Raw genomic sequence first — 22,300 nt, forward strand, 5'->3', positions numbered from 1 at the left:
TTGATGCTCAGATAAACATCCCACTTTTAGCCAGTTTACAATATAGAATACTTAAGATTTCCAATACATCTCAAACTTTAAAATTTCGGCTCCAAACACTGTATATAATGTCTTTGTAATTTTTCAATTAAAAATAAGCATTTGAAAATCATTTCAGTGCTACCTAGAAAGTGACACGGTACTCCTGGGAACAAAACAACAACAACAATGAAATTTCAAAGGATGTTTTACAGTAGTTTATTTTCCCCTGCTGCAGATGCATGGTGCATGCAACAGCACTTACCATGTGGATGCAAGGGATGAAACAAACACTTGCTCCAAGAAACTCAGATAAGGAGAACCAGGATTTAGGTAAGTATCCCAATACGATATGCAAAAGTCTCACTCAGGTAGCAACCTGCCTAGTCCCTAGATGCCTCACTGGGTTTCTAGTTGCCACGGGCTGCCAAGAAACCATTTTAATCCGCTGCTAATATAACTTTAAATTGGATGGTCAGGAGTACTTCATGCCTCCTACTGAAGCACAAGCCTTACACAACAGCTCAGCTAAGCTAATACCCAATGTTCACAAAAGGCAGGCGTAGCGTACTGGCTGCTCCCCTTGGACTGTGAGTGCCAGTTCTACAAACAGAACAGACTGCCCCACAGGGGTTTAGTGAGAGGCATGTGGGGAAATCACCACTAGTGGATACCTAGTGCCTGTCTTTAGTCAGAGGCAGCTGGAAAGTACCCACTCTTCCCTTAGCCTTGTGGTTTCTTTCCATACCTCAGGAGTCTCCTCGCACCAAGCAGCAACTTTTACTTTCTGCCTGGCCCTCCCTAATGAAATGCAATTCTTTTAGAGTTCTATTCTCCTCCTGATGGACAAAAATCTCCAAAACACCAGTGTCAATTACAATTAGATCCAAGGGAAAATGTAATCCATAAGCAGTCCAAGGAACAAGAGTACCCTGCTGGACATGACTCTACCATATAGCATCCTCCTTACAGCAGTGCTCATTAGAAAAAAGTCTTATCAACAATGCTGCGGTGAGTGAAAGTCACACCTTTATGAAAGTCAGTTTGCAGAGACAAGTGTCGTCATTCAGGTTTTTGATGATGATCTCTCCGTAGTGTTCAATCCATCTTTGCCCACTTAAGATGTTATGGATACAAGAAGTCACCTTATTCCACTCAAAATGGTCTCTGAAACTTGAAACAAGATAAAGAGGTGAATGATGCCATCTCTAAAATAACCAATGAACTCATAACAATGACTAATGGAGGAATTTTCTTATTCAAAAAAAAAAAAAATGTAAAATGAGTCCTTCCAAATGCAGTCTTCTCTCCCTTTCCCCTCTCCCTCCCAGGCAAACACAATGACACAGCAAGAAATTCCATTTCCCAGAAAAACCTTTGCACTTCTGGTGTAAACGATAGCATTGAATTCAGTTAGTTCTCTTAGCTCATCCAAAATGTAAAAAACAGTGCTCATATTGCATATAACAATTGGTTAAGGGAAGGAGCATTAAAATGCCCATTTTGTTAAGTGTCCACTGTTCACAGTCCCTCACCAACATCTAGGGCCTGTCTGAAAGCTCGCTGAAGTCAAGGGGAGTCTATTGACTTCAATGCACTTTCAGTCAGGCCCTCACAGCTTGTGCGCTAGGTAAGAGCATAACAACACAGACTTAAATCCTGAAGAGGCAGTTGCATACGAGAGCAAGAGCAAAAGGAAAAAAATATTAACAAATAAAATTAACCAACAAGGTAATTGTAGAACATTAACATCTATAGTCCAAAGAAATTCTCCATTTTTAAAAATAATGCTGAGCATTTAACAATGTCTGAAAATGAACAGTTAAAGGAAGGTTGATAAGTGTTCAAATATCCTCTCAGTTTTTATGGTCTCCAATATATATGCATATTTAAAATACCACATTGAACATTCCAAAACCAACCTAAATTCTGCCAATCTTCAACCTATAGAAACTTTCCTGCAACACTACATCAAATACCATTTTCACAGGGATCATTACTTGCAAACTGCACAGGGCCCACAGACCATCTTCCAGTTCACCAGCCCAAAACCACTGATATCTTGCCTCTTACCCTCCATCTACAGATTTCTCCCTCCCCAATTCAGACTTTCCACTATGGACAAGAGACCACGATACATCATCCCCTATTCTCCATGTACAGTCCAGAAACATCATCATTTCCATACCCATGATTCTACTATGAGGCAGAAAGTCCAATTTATTTACCTTATCCTCCCTCTGTGGAATGGATCATTACTACTCTCTCTATTTACCCTCAAAAATGTGAGGCGAATCCCAGCCTTCTAATATTACAGAATGTCATATCTTTATCCAATCCAGTGTCCACAAACCCTCATGTACTCCATTCATTACAGCAAGCTAGTACACGGATAATCAAGGAGTGGAGAAAGGGGTTGACATACCTTTTTCTGTAGAATAGATTTTCAGTTTTAGTCAATGGTTGCAAAGAATTTGAAAGTTTCAATTAAGATGTAAACTTATCCAGATCTGCAAACACAACCTGAGATCTGAAAGTCAAACTGGATTATCTTGTTCTCTCATGTACCAGTATCATCGCTGGTAATGAAGTATCTGAGGGCCATATCATGATGTCAATAGCATCAATGAAGCCTTAACCCCACCTGGGCTCTCAGATACCAAGCTGAGTTTACAGTTGGGGTAGTTGGTAAAAATATTTTTAAAATTCTGAACTGAGCAAATTTGAGACAGCATCATTGAGACTCAATAAACCTAGAACTCCAGAATACTATTTTATACAATCGCTTTTCAGACTAGAAATGCATTTTAAGTGACTTGCCCCAAATCACTCAAAGTGGATAGAAGAACTAGGAATATTACCCAGTTATCTTGATTCCCAATCCTGTGCTTTAACCATTACACTATGCTTCCTTATCTAATATTTGCCTAAACTCCTCCCTTTCCTCCAAATCTCTCTATAAACCCACCTGTTCCATTAATCATTCCAGTGATAGTGATGCATGGTCATGAGTTTGCTTTACATGACATTATTCAGGATTGTCTTTAGAACAGAAGTTTTTGGGACAGGGACCCACACGGCAAAATAATGAAGAGGATGGCACAGTGTGCCAGTTGGACAGCATCATGAACATTTACAGTGATATATAAATTATTATGTTCACAGATTTTACAAGTTGTGTTGCCAAGGAAACCTAGGACATCAAAAGACAAAGAAGAGATGAAGAAGAGGAAAGAAAGTACACAGAGGCAGGGTGAAGAGAGGAAGTTGGTAGGAGTACACTTGTGAATATTTCTCAAGGAATATTGAGAATGTTGGGGCAAGGGTGAGGAACCCCACCTTTAAGTCTTACAGTAAATTTCCAGATAGAAAAATGGCTATTGCTGCTTCTATAGAAACCAGGGAAAGTGGGAATGGTGCTTGGGGGATCAATTCCTTCCTTTTTGCCCCATTCTTTTCAACTCCTCCTCTATTCTCTCTCACCTTTAAAATAATTCTTCAGACTAAGATTTTCTTTCTGTAGGTCTTAAGAGTCCTGTGCTCTACTGAGTCAGTAATTCTAGGACTCAGAAAAGAGTCACTGCTTCCAAAAGGTGCCAATTCAGCAGAACAGGGGACAAGCAGACTAGCGGGGGCAGCAAAATTAAAGGATCTTTCAGTATCAAGGATACCTTTTAAATTACAATGAGAACAAAGGAGGAGGCAGCCACTCAAATGACTCTTCACTGGGGCTGTTTGGCACAAACAAACCAAACAAAGCAAACTACAAGGAATCAGGGTAGGGAGGCAACATCATTTTACTCATGAATTCAGGTTATGAAGAACAATTTGTGAGAATGATTTTAGGCTTTACTTTTGTGGGTTGTATTTCACAGATCTATGTATACTCCTCTTTAAGTACCACACAGTGCAGAGTCAACTTAACAGGAATAAACTAATAAACGTGGACTCAATCATCTCTTCAAGATAAACCTACTCTTCTTACTTCACCACCCCCTGAGCCTAGACAGGAACTTGATGTAGTATTTGCATTGCCAGCTAATAAATACATATTTTGTTTAATCTGTATATATGTACAAGCTTTGTGTGTCTAGCCAGAGCTTTTAAATGGCAGGTTAATTCAATTTTATTGTTTAGGAAATAACAGGTTTAAATGGAACACTGCTCAAAACTTTAGACCTGTGTTGTGCAACAAAAGATTGAAATACGCCAATTGAAATCACCGAGTTTTAATCTTTTGATCTAGTAAATGAGTACTCTGTGCCACAGCAGCACAGGAACACCTTGTCTATTTATTTTCTTTTTAATCAGAGGATATTAAGCACTGAAGCTGTGTAATTCATCACATTAGCTATTGATTTCAGATAAGAATATGCTGCTTTTGCTATTTATTATTATTATTATTATTATTATTAATAATAATAATAATAATAATAATAATAATAATTTATATTGCAGTAGGGCCCAGTAAGGACCAGGACCATTGTGTTAGGCACTGTAGAAAAAACAGTCCCTGACCCAAGGAGCTCTCTCATTATTAAGGGCAGTTAACGTAGCCAAAAAAGGGAGAAAGAGTCCATGACCCCCATATACTACAAGTACAAAGCCTGCAGCCTTCCCTTAAAAAAAGGATAAATTAATTTTCTCCCTAAGTATTTGTAAAACAATTCTAACTGGGTATGGACAGAAGAGCTGCTAAAGGATTTTAGACTTTACCAATAGCAAAGGCTCTGAGAGGTATACTACCGTACAGTAGTTGGGATTCTGTTTTGTAAATGCACCCCTGCTTTGTCTGTGGATAGTAACGTGTTGATGCAGCACTTACGCTGGCAGAGTTACATGTGTTGTACCAATTGGAACGATTTCCATGGACTTCCCCCAGAATTTGTTTTTCCATCTCACATCTGAAACAGAAAAACATGGACGCATTTAGCAGTAAACACAGGTCAATAAAACAATTTCTGAGCGGAATTATTTTGAAAAAGCATGATGTAATAAAGTGTTTGAGATCCTAACCAAAGTTTCAGCTATTGACCTGCAAAGCTCCATATAGTTTCACATTTTTCCAAGGGATGCATGTCTAATATTTCAACCAGAAAGTCAAAGCCAGAAGTAGGAGAAAATGAAGATATTCTTTTATCAGATTTTGTTCAAATGAATGGAATTTGAATGAACAATTCCTAGATAACATATACTTCATTCACACTCAATATTTTATTAGAACGAGGCCATCTCCAAAAGCAAAGCTCATATTTCAAGGAGATTGACTTGTGAAACACCCACAAAAGATATGGCTTCAGACCCAGTGCAAGATGATACAGTTCTGGGGTGCAAGGCTGGAGAGCGGGGGGAGGAAATTGGCTAGAGCCTCTCTGTTGTTGGTTTATGAGTGGCTGTAAGATCATTCCTGTAACTTCATTTGGTGTGTCCGTGTGTGCGCACGCAACACCTGTCAGAGGTTTGTAGCTTGGCAACAGCATCAAAGAAAGAAGGATACCTAGGGTTCCCAACTTTCTAATTGCACAAAACTAAATAGTCTTGCCCTGCCCCACCCCCACTCACTCCAGCCCCCCCCCCCCCCATCGCTCGCTCTCCCCCGCCCTCACTCACTTTCACTGGGCTGGTGCAGGGGGTTGGGACACGGGAGGAGGTTTGGGGTGCAGGCGCCGGGAGGGGGTTCCGGTGTGGGAAGGGGTTCCAACCTGGGGTCTGGGTGCGGGGTCTGGGAGGGAGTTACGGTGCAGGAGGGGGTTCCAACCTGGGGCAGAGGGTTTGGGTGAGGGTCTGAGAGGGAGTTAGGGTGCAAGAAGGGGTTTGGGATGTGGGCTGTGGGAGGGAGTTAGAGTGCAGGGGGTTCAGACTGGGGTAGAGGGTTGGGATGCAGGACAGGGTTCGGACTCCAGTCAGGTGGCGCTTACCTAAGGCAGCTCCCAGTCGGCAGTGTAGCGGGGCTAAGACAGCCTGCCTGCCCTGGCTCCACGCTGCTCTTGGAAGTGGCTGCCATGTCAGAGGTGCGGACAGGCAGCTCTGCGTGCTGTGCAATGCCCACCCCCGCAGCTCCCATTGGCCACGGTTCCCAGCCAATGGGAGCTGCAGAGGCGGTGCTCGGGGCAGGCATAGCTCGCAGAGCTTCCCTGATTGCACCTACGTTTAGGGGGACACAGGGACATGCTGCTTGCTTCCAGGAGCTGTGTGGAGCCAGGGACCCTGCCTTAGCCCTGCTGCACCGCCGACCGGACTTTTAACGAAAACCAGACACTTGGCAGCCCTAGGGATAACCCCAGGTTGGTGAGACAGAAGGCTCAGCGATCCACTAGGTTGCACTCTGGGAACCCTGTCACATTTAAAGGTGGTTACATTTAAAGACCAGTATATTGGAAACATCTCAAGAAAAATGTAGCATGAGAATCTAGAAAGTTTGGATAACATTTGTACCAAATGAGGAGTTAACTGGAAGCTATACCTATGGTAGTCAAGGTACAGATACTGCGACGGTAGGCGCTTTAGAAGAAGAGAGAGCTCCAGATTCAACCAAAGACCAGCAGATATCAAAGGTCTCCTTAACATGTGACAGTGGAATAGGCAACCAAAAGTTTCAGTTTCATAATGAGGAAAAATGGTTCCCAGAATACACAGAATGGTCAGAACCCACTCTCCTGCCTCACAAAGTTTTAGTGATGTCATTAAGGAGAAAGACATGTCAGAGTCAGCTTAGAGGACAGAGTTACAATAGAAAAGGCCAAGTAAGGTAAGGTTGGGTGGGGACAGAGGAGCAGAAAGAGGAATATTCTTCAGAAGACCCCCACAAAAACTGTCACTCAGCATCCAGTTCCTCCAAACACACGAATGACCAAATCCCAGGAACCACAGCTCTCTCGAGAGGAAAGGAGCCTCTTAAATTTAGAAAGCTTGAAATACTCCATCCTGACAGCCTTGCCAGGCTCAGCAAACCCTGGACTAGACCAAAGTTCCCTCCTTTTAGCAAAGGAGGATGTAGGATTGGGAAACAGTCACACCATACAAAGAACTTTCCTCACACACTAGCTGCTTTAGGATTAAATTTCTTGATATTTAGAGTTCCACACATGATGAGGACTGTCCTGTGCGAAGAGGTGGCAGCCTTAGCCCCTGCATTCTCCTAGCAAAATGCAAAGTGTTGTCAGAATTCTCTAACAGCTCATCCGACCACTTTTTAATGAACTACATGTGCCCTGGTTTTGTCTTCTCAGGCACCCAAAAGGAAACTTTAGAGTCTCACTTACAAGGACAGATTCTTTCTGGAGGAGCATTTTGTTCTCACAATGCACAAGATGTTATCATAGCCTGAGATGGTATTTAAAAAACCAAAAACACAACCAGCCACGTGTATCAGTGTCTTCAGTTTTATTAGACCGTTTCTGCCTTGCCATGATGATACTATCCAGTCTTCACTGTACAGTGTCTGGTCTCTTTTGCCTGAACTTTTAACCATTACCTATTTCAGGTCAAGAATAAAGGACTCTTGTCTTGTATTTATTTGCAAGGCAGAGGAATATGTTGAATGATCAAATCCAGACTAGTAAAAGCCCCAATTATTTTAAATATGAGCACGGGTGTAATAGCTATCCTGAAGGCAAGCAACACAATTAAAAAACAGAGTTAAAAGTTGTAGCCCAGATAAGTCATGCATTGTCAAACCTCTCACAGTCAAAGGCTTTAACTCAGTTATGGGGACATGGTTAGGTCCCATCTACCCTATTTCTTACACTATGAAGTATATTGGTCAAGGGAAAACCCTGTTGTAACTAGGTCCCATGACTTTGCCATGGTTGTGAGGCAGGTGAGGTCTTTGCACTCATGTTTTTTGGAAAAATTGGGAATCCCAAGACAGGAGCTAAGGAGTCAAACCACACAAACGCCTGCCAGGTCGTAATGATTTCCTTCTCCCCTTATGGTCTCAGTTTTTAAAAATGGTACATAGGTTTCTCCATTGTCTTGTCCAAATCTCTTGGGCGTGGGTGGTGGTGGGGAAGAGTGGAATTAAAATGTGGTAAATCCTGCAAACGAATCAGACCAGGCCAAGGGTTTAGCCGCTAGTTTTTTAGTTCTAATCACATTTTTAATTTTTTTAAAACTTGAGATGCAACTTTTCCCAGTGCTTTAATTAAGCTACAGAACAACATTTCCAGATTGTTTTAGAAATGCAGACGTGTGTACTGGTAAAATATCATTCGTTATTGTTCAGGAATGATCACACAAACGCTATAAAAGACATGCGACAGTCTAGGGGCTGAAATTGCCTAGAGCAGTTCTAATATTACTTAACAGCTGGGGAAGCCTGCCTTTCTTGATCTTCTGGATGTTTAATGTTAAACATAAAATGAAGCTACTATGAAAATGACAGCAGTAAATTATAAACTAAAGAATTACCTTGCCAAAAAGCAAAATTCACAGATTCAGCATGACATGCAGATATTGGTGGGTGATGACTGACCTAATTGGAAGAAGGGGAAAAAATGCATTAACATTTACAAGTTCATTTGAATCTGCTTACATTTTTTCATGTATGAATTTTATAGCTTAAATGCCTCATTTTCCTTTCATAAAATTTTGTCCTCCAGGGGAGCTAGTAAAATTAACCAATAAGCACTGATGATTAAAAAGGGTTGTGAGAAGAGGGATCTCGAGCAGATATTAAAAAGAAAAGACCTGTGACATTTGTGGATTGGGTGAACTATTAACTGCATATGTTGCATAGGATCGCTAATGTGGTAATTACATATGGCCCGAGGACCCAAGACTGTATTACCAGTAGTCACAAACAGATGTGCAGAAACAAAGGATCAAGTTCACCTCTGGTGTAAGCAGAGTAATGGGAAAATTGGCCTCATTTTCAAAGGTGCAGATACCCAAAAATCCCATTAACTTCGATGGAAACTGGTGCTGGTCAGGACCTCTGGAAAAATCAGGCCACATAACCACATCTTCTAACAATAACTGCTACAATATATATGGTCTTCTGCACTTGTTCTTCCTAGCATAAAACCTCAACCACAGCATTTCCTCAGTATTGGGCGTGTGTAGTTGCGTAGACCTGAATTAGGGCAACCGCCAAATAACACAGCCAGGGTTGTAAAAAATAAAATAAATGTGATGTTGCAGAGAATGAAAGAAGAGGAGTGTGGTAAAGCGACCACACAGAGTAGAAGCAGCAGCCATCACATTCATTTCTCGGTAGATGTGAGTAGGAACTGTGCTAAGTGACAGACATTCAATGCCAGACAAGTAACAGGAATGAGACAAAGAGAAATTTATTTTCTGTCAAGAGTAAATGCATGCTACTTGGAGTCGCATTTCTGTTTTAGCTGGACATGTAAATAATGCAATTTATTTTCTCCTCTGTTATAATTTCTCTTATTCCTTATTAAATCCTTCTCTGTGTTTTCTATAAAGGCATTTAGGTCCTTATTGAATACCCTATTGCGGGGAGGCTCAGATACAGCTAACCTTTAGCACTGTCCTAACCCACATTGGGGCGATAGTCTCCTTCTCAGGTGGCACTGCATAAAGTATATTTAAAAACTAGAGCGAATGGGCTAAATATTTACACTGGTTACAGAGCAGAATTATCCTCATTTGTTATCTGTATTATAGTAACACCTAGAGGCCATAACCAGGTGCTGGCAGACACATGGCAAGCAACAATCCCTGCCCCAAAGAACTTTCTATCTAAATAGATCAGACAAGAAGTTGGCTGCCCTGCTTGCTGCAGATTTTGTTCTTCCTGTATTTCTCTGTACCTGCCAACTGCTCCCTCACCCTCTTGACAGTAAATTCACTCTATTACCTTTCATTTATATTTAACATATTGCACATAGTGGAGTGTCTGTCGGATAAAGCCTCCATGATGGGTCTTAGATTCCTACCAAGTTAGAACAAGCAGTTAACGTTTTTATTACTTGCTTTATTAGAGTTGCCAATTTTGGTTGGATGTATCCCTGGAGGTTTCATCACATGACATAATCTTTAATTCCTGGAGGCTCCAGGACAATGGCAACCCTATGCTTTATACATGGTAGCAGGGCAAATCCTTACATATTAACTCAAATTACTGTGACATTGCAACAGCAGGCCTGATTCACCGCTTCATTACTCTAGGTTGGTTTTATGCCAGTGCAATTTCCACGAATCAATGGGTTTCATTGCCATAAAACTGGAGAACCAGGAACATGAATGGAATTTTAAATCTGATACTTGCCCTACCCATTCCCATATTTCCACCTCAGTAATGTCTGTGACTCATTTCCTGGGGCTAGGTTAAGATTACATAGCACTTTTTTTGGTCGTCTGTTTAAGATCTAGTGTTCCAGGTTCTGCCTTTACAGTTTTTTCTTAAAGGATTCTAATTTAGGGCTACCTATGACCAAAGTCCTACAATATGCACAACTTTTCCCCAAGCCTTTTTATCACATCTAGATGAGCTGAAACAGTTTTTAACCTGTTACTTCAGTGAATACCATAGTAACCAAATCCCCTCCCCCCCTTTTAATTTATTGCTTCAATAACCCCACGTGCTTTTGGTATAGCCCAGTTTTCAACCTGGTATTATACTTCCTATACTTTAGGTCATCTTCCTGTCTGGAGATTATTTGCAGAAATACTCAGACTCTCTGTGCCTAGCTGTATATGGCCTACAACTACATGAGGTGAGATTCCCTGATCTTACAGGGTAAGGACCCAGTCAGTACCTGAAGATATACAAAGACAAGCCAGCAGGCCACCAAAAGTAGTGTTGCGGGTTGGACAGTTGGTTTATTGCAGTATGAGAGGGCACCATGCTGAAAATACCATATGCAATAACAAGGCCTGGACTATTACTGATTGTTAAAGATCACATGAAACTTTTCACAGGAATATAAATATTTGCCCTAGTCCAGGCCAGTTTTCAATACAGGCAGCTGGATTTTTCCTAGGGAAGTTCTTCTATTACTTCAAGGCTGTTATTCTTTGCTTCCTGGCCATAAACTGGTGTGTAATGTTAGTACTTCTATAATGGCTGCTACCATGTTCCACCCCAGAGGTAGCTACATTTTAGCAGATAGTGAAGTGCTCTCTATAGTTCATAATTCTGCAATGTCTTCTGAAGATGCTATATATGACTTATGCCCACATTCTGTGGGGAGCCCCAGAGGACTGCTGCCATGCATACAGAATTAAACAGTCTATTAAGTAACTAGTGGGACAGTTAAATGCGCAATATACAGTACCTGTTCTGAAAAAAATTGGAAGCCCTTATCTTCCCGAACACATTCATAGGTTTCTCCAAGCACTGGATTAAATGGCTTACTCCCAGCCCTGTAGTAACTGGATGCATATGCAGATGCTGCAAAAGCAGCCACGTACACCTGAGAATAAACAAGATTTTGCTTAATTGGTCACTAACAGTTTTCATTATATATCTTTAACTTTTGATTTTATGCACAAAAGAGAGGCCTCATACAGATGCCAGATTACATTTTTCTGCAGTTTGCAAATATGTGTGTGTATACCTATTGCAAGCCAACCTTTAACACGCGCATTGAGGTGTGACTCAGCTTGCAGAGTCATTTCAAGGCCTTTATTAAAAATAGGAAGGATCCAAATCCATAAAAGATTTAAAGTGTACTTTAATTTCTCCTTTCACAACTATGCAGGAAAAAATGAAATCAGAGGCACACACCAAAAATGGAGAGAGAGAGAGAGAGAGAGAGAGAGAGAGCGCGCGCGCATGCGAGAAAATGAATGAGAAAGCTGGATCAAAGAATACTAGAGCTGTTAGTCTGCAGTGTTGTAACCCTGTTGGTCCCAGGATATGAGACACACAAAAGGCTGTGTCTATACCAGCACTTTTGTCAGCAAAACTTCTGTTGGTCAGGGGTGTGAAAAAATACCCCGACTGACAAAAGCGCCGGTATAGACTGTGCTATGTCAGTGGGAGAACATCTCCCACTGACATAGCTACCACCACTCATTGGAGGTGGTTTAATTATGCCGGTGGGAGAGATTTCTCCCACTGGCATAGAGCAGCTACACAGGAGACCTTACAGCGATGCAGTTGCAACAGTACAGCTGTGCCGCTGTAAGGTCCATAGTGTAAGAACATAAGAACGGCCATACGGGGTCAGACCAAAAGTCCATCTAACAAAGTATCCTGTCTTCCAACAGTGGCCAATGCCAGATGCCCCAGAGGGAATGAACAGAACAGGTAATCAATCATCAAGTGATCCATCCCCTGTTGCCCATTCCCAGCTTCCGGCAAACAGAGGCTAGGGACACCATCCTGGCTAATAGCCATTGATGGATCCATTAATTTATCTAGTCCTTTTCTGAACCCTGTTATAGTCTTGGCCTTCAAAACATCCTCTGATTAGGTCTACACAGACAATGTTGCCAATGTGGGTGAGGTAATATCTTTTACTGGACCAACTTCTGCTGATGGAAGGGACAAGCTTTCAAGGATTGAGAGGTCAGATATGGAGTGATCGCTTTGTGAAAGGTATTAGTCCATGGGTGATGGCGTGTTTTTGTCTTTTAGCATTTTGCTGTATGAGTTCTTTTGAAAGCATAGTGATTATCTGGTTTCACCCACATAGTTGTTGGGGCATTTGATGCACTGGATGTGGTACACCATATATCTGACCTCTCAATCCTCACCTTCAAAGGAAACCTACATGACACCTTCAAAAGACAAGCCTGGGAAATTAAATTAATAACTATGCTGGACATTAAAAATCATGGGCTTAACAAAGACACTGCTTATGGCTCGTTTTATGGCCTAGGACTTCATTTTAATTGCTCTTCTATAACACGTGGCCCCTTAATGCTTAACAATCTGGCTCACCTTGTCATCTTCTCCAGAGCTGAGAAAGAGCTCTGTGAAGCTCAGAAGCTTGTCCCCTCCACCAACAGAAGTTGGTCCAATAAAAAAAGATTCAGACTATGATGCCAATTTAAAATGTACATAAAAATGGTACTTCTAAAAAAATCGCTTTAAACAAAATGCTATTCCAAAGAACAGAAGCCAATAAATGAGAAACTGCTTAAAAATCAATTTCAAATTTTATATTAGAAAGTGTCTCAAAACATTAACTCTACGGTAGACAGGATACTGGGCTAGATGGACCTTGGTCTGACCCAGTACAGCCGTTCTTATGTTCTACAATTGTGGTCCCTAGAAGTATAAAACCATATCCTTTGTCCCACACCCCTAAAATATGGGGAAAGGGCTCATATCTCTGTAAGGCAACAGTTTACTGGTCTGTTTAGGTTTCTGTGTGGGGTCACTAAGGCTATGTCTACACTAGAGAGCTGACAGCAGCAAAGCTCATGTAGTCACTCTATGCCAATGGGAGAGAGCTCTCCAGCTGACGTAATTAAACCAACCCCAATGAACAGCAGTAGCTGTGTCAGTGGGAGAAGTGCATGCATTGCACATTATCACTTATGCCGCTTGGGAGGTGGAATATTCACGCCGCATAGCTACATAAATTTTGCTGACATAAGTGGTAGTGTAGACATAGCCAGTTTGCACTGCCATTTGTTTATTGTGTGCTAACTTTTATCTTGCCAGTTTCCTTTACAATAGCTGGGAGATACTAATCCCCCGAGATAGTTATTAGCACCTCTGCAGAACTGAACAGTCTGGGGAATGAAAACTTGGAGGTTATTCTGTGGACCTTGATTCATCTCTCCTTTCCTTCACTGCCTTCCTCCAATGAAATTCCCTCCCCTTTTCCTTTCCTTGGGAAAGCCCTAGACTGTGCTGTAGATGTGCTCCCTCTCAATTCTCAGTACCTCAATCCATAAACCAAACACTCAGAAGTGGACAACAAGGTAGTGGGATTTCAGGACAGTCATTCACATTAACCCTGCTTTGGGGGTTCTCACGCTGGAGAATTCCCTCTCTCTCTCTTCCCGAATGTAATTTCCCTGAAACCCGAGGACAAAAAAAAATTGTCTTACTTTTACTTCCTCCTAAAAAGGCAATTACTTATTTCCTTTTTTAATACACACGCTCAAGCAAAGAGAAGAGAGAAAAGAATATCTATTGATAATGGACCTTAAGGCATTACTTACTTCGACCCAGATTCAAGTATACCTCTAGCAAGGATAGCAGAAATAAGGAAGGATCTTTAAGATGGGATTAAGGTTTTATTATACAGAATTTAAAAGTTTCTGTTCAGGATTGTTTGGATACAGAAGAGAACAGTGACACTTCACCATGAAAGCCATTGAGCTGAAGTGTTTATTCACTTCAAGGGAAAGGGCAAAGCATTAGTTCCAAAACATTAAGAATGCTAATAAGGGATTTTAAACCAATCAGAATATATTTATAGACTTAAACATTAATATGAGATTACACTTAGAAACAAGGTATGATTGAAATCCATTTCTCCCCCCCTTACCTGCCAAGTTCTGAATTCAGAGTTCTGTCTTTCCAATAGTAGACAGCACATGCACACCCTAGCCAGCCCAGCAGTGCTGAGTTAGGTGGTTAGCCCAGGAAATGAAGAAATGTGAAGTCCCATCTTGGCCGATAAGTAAAGGCGAAATGGCTCTTCAAAAATTTCATTTCAAAAAGGCATTTGTGTTTTGACCAAATACGCATCTCTTGCCCAGTTTGAAATCTCAAATACTTTATGGTGACTCAAAAAGCTTTACACAACAAGTCTGATAAAAAAATGGTAGTTCATTCTGTTAATACTATTGTAGTTAACATTGTGTTTGAAGACCCAGCATGTGTCCTCCCAGAGGTGATGTGTGGGGGGAGGGGAGGGAGATGAGGGGGAGAACATGCCGGATCACAGGCCCCCCTCCTGATTTGCTGTTTGACTTTTACTGAGCATGCTCACACGGAATGAGTATGCTCAGGTTTCAGAGTGGTAGCCGTGTATCAGCAAAAAGCAAAAAGAACGAGGAGTACTTGTGGCACCTTAGAGACTAAAAATTATTTTGGCATAAGATTTCGTGTGCTAAAAACCCACTTCATCGGATGCATGGAGTGGAAAATATAGTTGGAAGAAGCCGGCTGCCTTCACTGTGTCCCCCTCCCCCACTAATCGGCAGGCACAGGTCATCTCTGTGTCCCCCAGGCACTGAAAAAGACGTTGCCAAAGCAGAATAGATATTGTGCCATTTATGTTAATTGGGGAAGCATATTAGTTCCACAACAAAACTAAAAACACATTTTAAACCTTTGAGAGAGAAGACAGCAACACAGACCAGAATTAAGCTTCTCCCTTAACTAAATTTGCAGGAGAATCAGACACCTGAGAATGGCTACTCTGTTACGACAATGGAAATTACGTCAAACAGAGATCACAGGAGCTAATTATGTTTTCTTTTAAAAACCTGCCCCTCTGAGCTGTAAGCACAAGAAATGAAAAAGTACTTTCTGGATTCTTAGGGCTGGTCCACAGTAACTCCCCACTTCGAACTAAGATACGCAACTTCAGCTACGTGAATAACGTAGCTGAAGTCGAAGTATCTTAGTTTGAACTTACCGCGGGTCCACACGCGGCAGGCAGGCTCCCCCATCGACTCCGCGTACTCCTCTCGCAGAGCAGGAGTACCGGCGTCGACGGCGAGAACTTTCGGGATCGATCCGGGATCGATTTATCACGTCTAGACAAGAAGCGATAAACCGATCCCAGAAGATCGATTGCTTACCGCCGGACCCGGAGGTAAGTATAGACGTACCCTAAGGCTTAAGAAAATCCATTGTGTTCTGTTTCGGTTACATCTCATGTTGCTCAGTATTGGAAAGGTTTGTTTTTTTTTACCATCCTTTCAAATGAATTCGGGGTAAGTGCTGCTTTATCCAGTAGTTCGCTGTATTCCAGTTCTTCACAAAGTCGCTGAAGAGTGTTAAGTGGCTCATTTAACTCAACAGGCATAGCCACCTTGGAGAGATCCTTCCCTATATTGTTTCTCAGGATATTCCATAGGCTGATGTTACTGGTGTTAGGACATGGAGCCGGCAAACACGTTCTCCGCTTGGAATGGCTTCCCATCCCACTTTCAGCAATGCAATCTGGAAGGAAATCCCAGGAGCACATTAAGCAATTCATTGTTTTCTTACAGTATCATCTCTTTTGAAAACACTATGGATGTATTAAAGCATCAGCAATTTCCTTATCTTTCAAACAACGCTTCACTCCCCATGTGACTCAAATATTGACTTGTGGTTTGAAGATATCTGCTGTACACTGAGCATTTAAAACAAGATTTTAAACCAAGCAAGTTTTACTGAGATATACAGGAAGCATAAATGCTTAAAAAGAATCCCTTGAAATGCTCTGGAAAAGCCTAAGAGTACGTCTACACTGCAATAAAACACTCACTGCTGGGCCATGTCAGCTGACTTGGGTCATGGGGCTCGGCCTGCAGGGCTATACAATTACAATGTAGACATCTGGGCTCAGGCTGGAACCCAGGCTATGGGACCCCTGGAGAAGGGAGAATCCTTGAGCCTGAATGTCTACACTGCAATTTTATAGCCCCGCAAGTCCGAGTCACTTGCCATAGCCCAGCCACAGGTGTTTTAGTGCAGTGTAGACATATCCACAGGCTCTTAGAAGTTACACCTCTACAGAGCACATATTATAACTATCTTGTTTTACATGAGACGGATTCATGTACATTTAAATAACAAAAACGCCTTCCTGACAGATCTTCAATTAAGCTGACATTCTTTTCAGAAGAAAAAAGTGTGCTTTACAGAACCCAAGTGTGAAAATACCTCCCTCTTCATCTCTTTCTGCTGATTTGATGGACTTCTCGTATCAAGAAAAATCTTTTGCTGTAGGCAAACACCAGATATTTGTTGGCAGGCTTTTCCATGATGCTCATCCGAGTACCCAAATACCTCACAAACATTACTGAATTTAGCTTCACGACACACCTATGTGCTAGAGAAGGCCACAGGAGGGCTATGAGTTTACTTGACATTCAAAAGGGTAACTCGCACATCCAAGAGAATGGCTGAGCTCTGTGTTGGGGTGTCAAAGCAGTCTGGGCACGATAAATAGTTCCAAGTTTTATAGTAAACTACTTGAGATAGATTTAAAATAAAGCCCCACCACAGGGATAAGCCTTAGCCAAGGGGTGTGTCACAAAATGAACTGGCCCGAGTAGATTACTTGATTTAGCTATACCTTCATCCTATTTGTTTAAGCCATCAGATATATTCTCCTCTCACCCCTCCCACTATCTTGCCATCTTATTTTCAATCACCCTGAACAGCGTCTATGTTTCTACAGCGCCCATCTCTGATCCTGGGGCATTTGGGGGCTGCCTCAGTACATCATTTCCTCCTTTTCCATGTTGCCTTCCCCACATGAGTCTTTGAGGCCATGTCCCACTCAGAGGGATGGATACGACTGCCTCCGTAGTCTGTCTACATTTTGCCTGAAATAGCCAGAGAAGCATTGCCCATGAAGATAGAGTCAGTCCATTTTAAAAAAGTTTCCCTGCTTTGTACTAACACCAGTAAAACTCCACTGGTGCCTGCAACGGTGAGATGGTGGTAAAAACATAGTGGCCATCTACATTACATTGTCTAACTCTGCTTAGAGCATGCCAAAAGGACACTGTAGAAAAGTGGCACCTGGCTGGACTAAGCTATTGCTGCCAACTTTGCCAGCACTGTTCTAAGGGCATCAGTGAATTTCCAGAAAATGGTCAGTGCACACACAGTCACAGTGCTGCACAGAGCACTCTGCCTCTGCAGTTCTACCAGACACGGATTACCCAAGAATGAAGGACTAAGAGTTTGAACTCTCATCCCTGCATGGTAGCTATGACAAACACCACACAATAGGTGAATTATAATTTATTGCACATTATTTTCCTGCCTATATGCAATCTGTCATAATGTTAGTTTGCATAAAAAAATGCAAGCATCCAGAACTTGAGCGCCCACCTGGGGTAAGGAAACAATTAACATACTTGTATGACTTCCCTTTCAGAAAGAGGTTGACTCAGACGCTTCCCATGGGGGAGGAAGACAATTAACATCCAAAAATAAATAAATAAAAGACTTCAGCCCAAAGGGAAACTGTTTTCCTAGACCCCAGCAGGGAGGAGATATCCTTTGAATAAGCAACAAGAGTGCTAAAAATGTATTCTGGTTCAAAACAGCTCTTTGAAATGGGATTCTGTCACACCCTTGGAAATACTCAGATTGCATAGCAAGGACTAATCAACTGAACTAAATAGTTTGGGCTACATCCTCAGCTGGTGTTAATTGTTGTAGCTCCATGGAAGTCAACAAAGATGCGGCCCATATAAAGCAATATAGACAACTGTAAATACATCAGGGCATAGATAATCTGAGATAAACAGCAGATGTCTAGTCTAATCATGCTAATGAAGGCTTGACACTAAGGCTAGCTTTTTCAGTTGGGCACTTACATCCATACTTTGGGTGCCTACATACAATGTTCTATTTCCAGAAGTGCAGATTTTTTCAGTGGCTGCTGGTTTCCATTTAGCGTTCATAGAATCATAGAATATCAGGGTTGGAAGGGACCTCAGGAGGTCATCTAGTCCAACCCCCTGCTCAAAGCAGGACCAATTCCCAACTAAATCATCCCAGCCAGGGCTTTGTCAAGCCGGGCCTTAAAAACCTCTAAGGAAGGAGATTCCACCACCTCCCTAGGTAACCCATTCCAGTACTTCACCACCCTCCTAGTGGAAAAGTTTTTCCTAATATCCAACCTAAACCTCCCCAACTGCAACTTGAGACCATTACTCCTTGTTCTGTCATCAGGTACCACTGAGAACAGTCTAGATCCATCCTCTTTGGAACCCCCTTTCAGGTAGTTGAAAGCAGCTATCAAATCCCCCCATATTCTTCTCTTCTGCAGACTAAACAATCCCAGTTCCCTCAGCCTCTCCTCATAAGTCATGTGCTCCAGCCCCCTAATCATTTTTGTTGCCCTCCGCTGGACTCTTTCCAATTTTTCCACATCCTTCTTGTAGTGTGGGGCCCAAAACTGGACACAGTACTCCAGATGAGGCCTCACCAATGTCGAATAGAGGGGATCTGCTGGCAATGCCCCTACTTATATAGCCCAAAATGCCGTTAGCCTTTTTGGCAACAAGGGCACACTGTTGACTCTCATCCAGCTTCTCGTCCACTGTAACCCCTAGGTCCTTTTCTGCAGAATTGCTTCCTAGCCGTTCGGTCCCTAGTTTGTAACTGTGCATGGGATTCTTCCGTCCTAAGTGCAGGACTCTGCACTTGTCCTTGTTGAACCTCAGATTTCTTTTGACCGAATCCTCTAATTTGTCTAGCGTGTTGAGTACCTGTGATGATCAGGAAGCTTCTTTCAATGTCTAACATTAGGAATGTACATTTGAAAAAAGTGTGGTGATGGTTTCCTAGAGCTGTAACAGATGGTCTTGCTACACAGTGAGGGAGATAACGGACATGCTGAGCTGTCTTGAGAGCTAGATTTTAAGACCAGATAGGACAATTATAATCAGCTAGTCTGATCTTCTGCAGAACATAAGCCAATGAATTTCACCAAGTGTCTCTTGTATCAACCCCAAAACTTCTGGTTCAGCTAAAAGCATATCTTCTAGAAAGACATCCAATCTTGATTTAAGCTGAAGTGGCAGAGGGAGAACAGGGAACCAGGAACTCGGCACTCGGCATGCACAAAACTGCTAATACAAGAGTTATAGTTCCAACCTCTAACCCTTGTAACCAAATAACTCCTTAGTGCAGCTTTCCATGGTCCAGGACAAGAGAAAAGCATATTGATATGATTTTGGTTTTATGCATTTCATGCAATCAGTAAGCTACTTAAATGAACACAATTAGGGCTGTCAAATGATTAAAAAAATAATTGCAATTAATCGTGCGATTAATCACACTGTTAAACAATAATAGAATACCATTTATTTAAATATTTTGGATGTTTTCTACATTTTCAAATATATTTATTTCAATTACAACACAGAATACAAAGTGTACAGTGCTCACTTTATATTTATTTTTGATTATACGTATTTACATTGTAAAAAAACAAAATAAATAGTATTTTTCAATTCACGTGATACAAGTACTGTAGTGCAATCTCTATCATGAAAGTTGAGCTTACAAAAAAACCTGAATCCAAAAATAAAATAATGTAAAATTTTAGAGCCTGCAAGTCCACTCAGTCCTACTTCTTGTTCAGCCAATCGCTCAGACAAACAAGTTTGTTTACATTTGCAGGAGATAATGCTGCCCACCTCTTGTTTACAATGTTACCTGAAAGTGAGAACAGGCATTCTCATGGCACTGTTGTAGCTGGCGTCACAAGATATTTACGTGCCAGATGCGCTAAAGATTCATATGTCCCTTCATGCGTCAACCACCATTCTAGTGGACATGCATCCATGCTGATGATGGGTTCTGCTAGATAACCATCCAAAGCAGTCTGGACCAACTGACGCACATTTTTCATTATCTGAGTCAGATGCAACCAGCAGAAGGTTGATTTTCTTTTTTGGTGGTTCAGATTCTGTAGTTTCGGCATCGGAGTGTTGCTCTTTGAAGACTTCTGAAAGCATGCTCCACACCTTGTCCCTCTCAGATTTTGGAAGGCACTTCAGGTTCTTAAACCTTGGGTCATGTGCTGTAGCCATCTTTAGAAATCTCACATTGGTACCTTCTTTGCGTTTCGTGAAATCTGCAGTGAAAGTGTCCTTAAAATGAACAACATATGCTGGGTCATCATCCGAGACTGCTATATAATGAAATATATGGCAGAATGCAGGTAAAACAGAGCAGGGGACATACAATTCTCCCTCAAGGAGTTCAGTCACAAATTTAATTAACACCTTTTTTTTTTTTTAAACGAGCCTCATCAGCATGGAAGCATATCCTCTGGAATGGCGGCCGAAGCATGAAGGGGCATACGAATGTTTCGCATATCTGGCATGTAAATACCTTGAAATGCCGGCTACAAAAGTGCCATGCAAATGCCTGTTCTCACTTTCTGGTGACACTGTAAATAAGAAGAGGGCAGCATTATCTTCTACAAATGCAAACAAACTTGTTTCTCTTAGCGACTGGCTGAACAAGAAGTAGGACTGAGTGGACTTGTAGGCGCTGAAATTATGTAACAAAAAAAAAAAATCTACATTTGTAAATTGCACTTTCATGACAAAGAAATTGCACTACAGTACTTGTATGAGGTGAACTGAAAAATACTATTTCTTTTGTTTATCATTTTTACAGTGCAAATATATGTAATAAATATATACAATTTGATTTCAATTACAACACAGAATACCATATATGTGAAAACATAGAATAACATCCAAAATATTTAATAAATTTCAATTGTCTTCTATTGTTTAACAGTGCAATTAAAACTGCGATTAATCGACTGCCCTAAACACAATCATTACCACTGCAATTAGGAGAAAAGAACACAAAGGCTACGTCTACACTACAGACCTTAGAGCAGCACATCTGTACTCCTGCAACTGCGTTGCTGTAAGGTCTCCTGTGTAGCCACTCTATGCCGGGAATAGAAAGCTCTCCCCTGGCCTAATTAAACCACCCCCAACGAGCGGCGGTAGCTATGTTGGCGGGAGATGCTTTCCCGATGACATAGTGCTGTCCAAACCGGGTGGGTGGGTGGGTGTGAGTGTGAGAGAGAGAGAGAGAGAGAGAGAGAGAGAGACACTGACTCATGTCAGTCAGGGTTGTGTTTTTTCACACCACTTTCTGACAAAAGGTTTGCCGACATATGTGCTAGTGTAGACAAAACCAAAAAGAGGAAAGTACTATTGTCATACACCAGGCCGATCAGTGTAGAGTTATTCTCACATTTCTCACATAACAAAAGCTGCGTTTTGTTAACCATAACTATTATTTGTATTTGAATGGTATGTAAGGGGACAAGTTCATACTGAAGATCCAGAGTGATGAGAAAATATCTACCTTTCAGTGAAGAAGAGACAGCACCCGGGGTTAGCTACTCCATAGGGTCCCAAGGTCATGGAAAGAAGCTTGGGAGCAGCTGGAGGTCTCTGCGGGGAGGTGACACAGACAGCAGACAAGTGTCTGTGCTGATACACAGCAACCCTCACACCTTAAGGTGATCAGGGCACAGTTGACTGCACTAAGAGTATCCAAACTACACTACTCCAAAAACAGTTCAAATCTTAAAAGAAAAGCAAAAACTAGCCAATGTCTACATCTTGAAATCTGTGATATCAGAGTGATTTCTGGTAAGAAAATGCCTCTTCTCAGAATAGG

At 41.6% G+C, this 22,300-nt stretch overlaps 1 protein-coding gene and 1 long non-coding RNA gene across 8 annotated transcripts in view; both read right to left on the reverse strand.

Moving 5' to 3' along the window:
* OSBPL3 (oxysterol binding protein like 3) overlaps positions 1 to 22,300 on the reverse strand; it is a 121,773-nt gene that overhangs the window by 9,358 nt on the left and 90,115 nt on the right. For all 7 annotated transcript variants that reach the window (XM_005290875.5, XM_005290872.5, XM_065583385.1 and 4 more), the window contains 5 exons: positions 15,819 to 16,069; positions 11,265 to 11,402; positions 8,428 to 8,491; positions 4,844 to 4,922; positions 1,047 to 1,191 (listed from right to left, as the gene is read on the reverse strand). In XM_005290875.5, the coding sequence (XP_005290932.1) occupies positions 1,047 to 1,191; positions 4,844 to 4,922; positions 8,428 to 8,491; positions 11,265 to 11,402; positions 15,819 to 16,069 (677 nt within the window). The remainder of the gene's footprint in view (positions 1 to 1,046; positions 1,192 to 4,843; positions 4,923 to 8,427; positions 8,492 to 11,264; positions 11,403 to 15,818; positions 16,070 to 22,300) is intronic.
* On the reverse strand, positions 19,927 to 21,055 carry LOC135981346 (uncharacterized). The gene is made up of 2 exons (XR_010598330.1): positions 20,981 to 21,055; positions 19,927 to 20,736 (listed from the first exon to the last, which is right to left on the reverse strand). It is a non-coding gene; the product is annotated as an uncharacterized LOC135981346 (long non-coding RNA).

This window comes from Chrysemys picta, chromosome 2 (genome assembly GCF_011386835.1).
Source record: "Chrysemys picta bellii isolate R12L10 chromosome 2, ASM1138683v2, whole genome shotgun sequence".
Taxonomy (NCBI): Eukaryota; Metazoa; Chordata; order Testudines; family Emydidae; genus Chrysemys; species Chrysemys picta.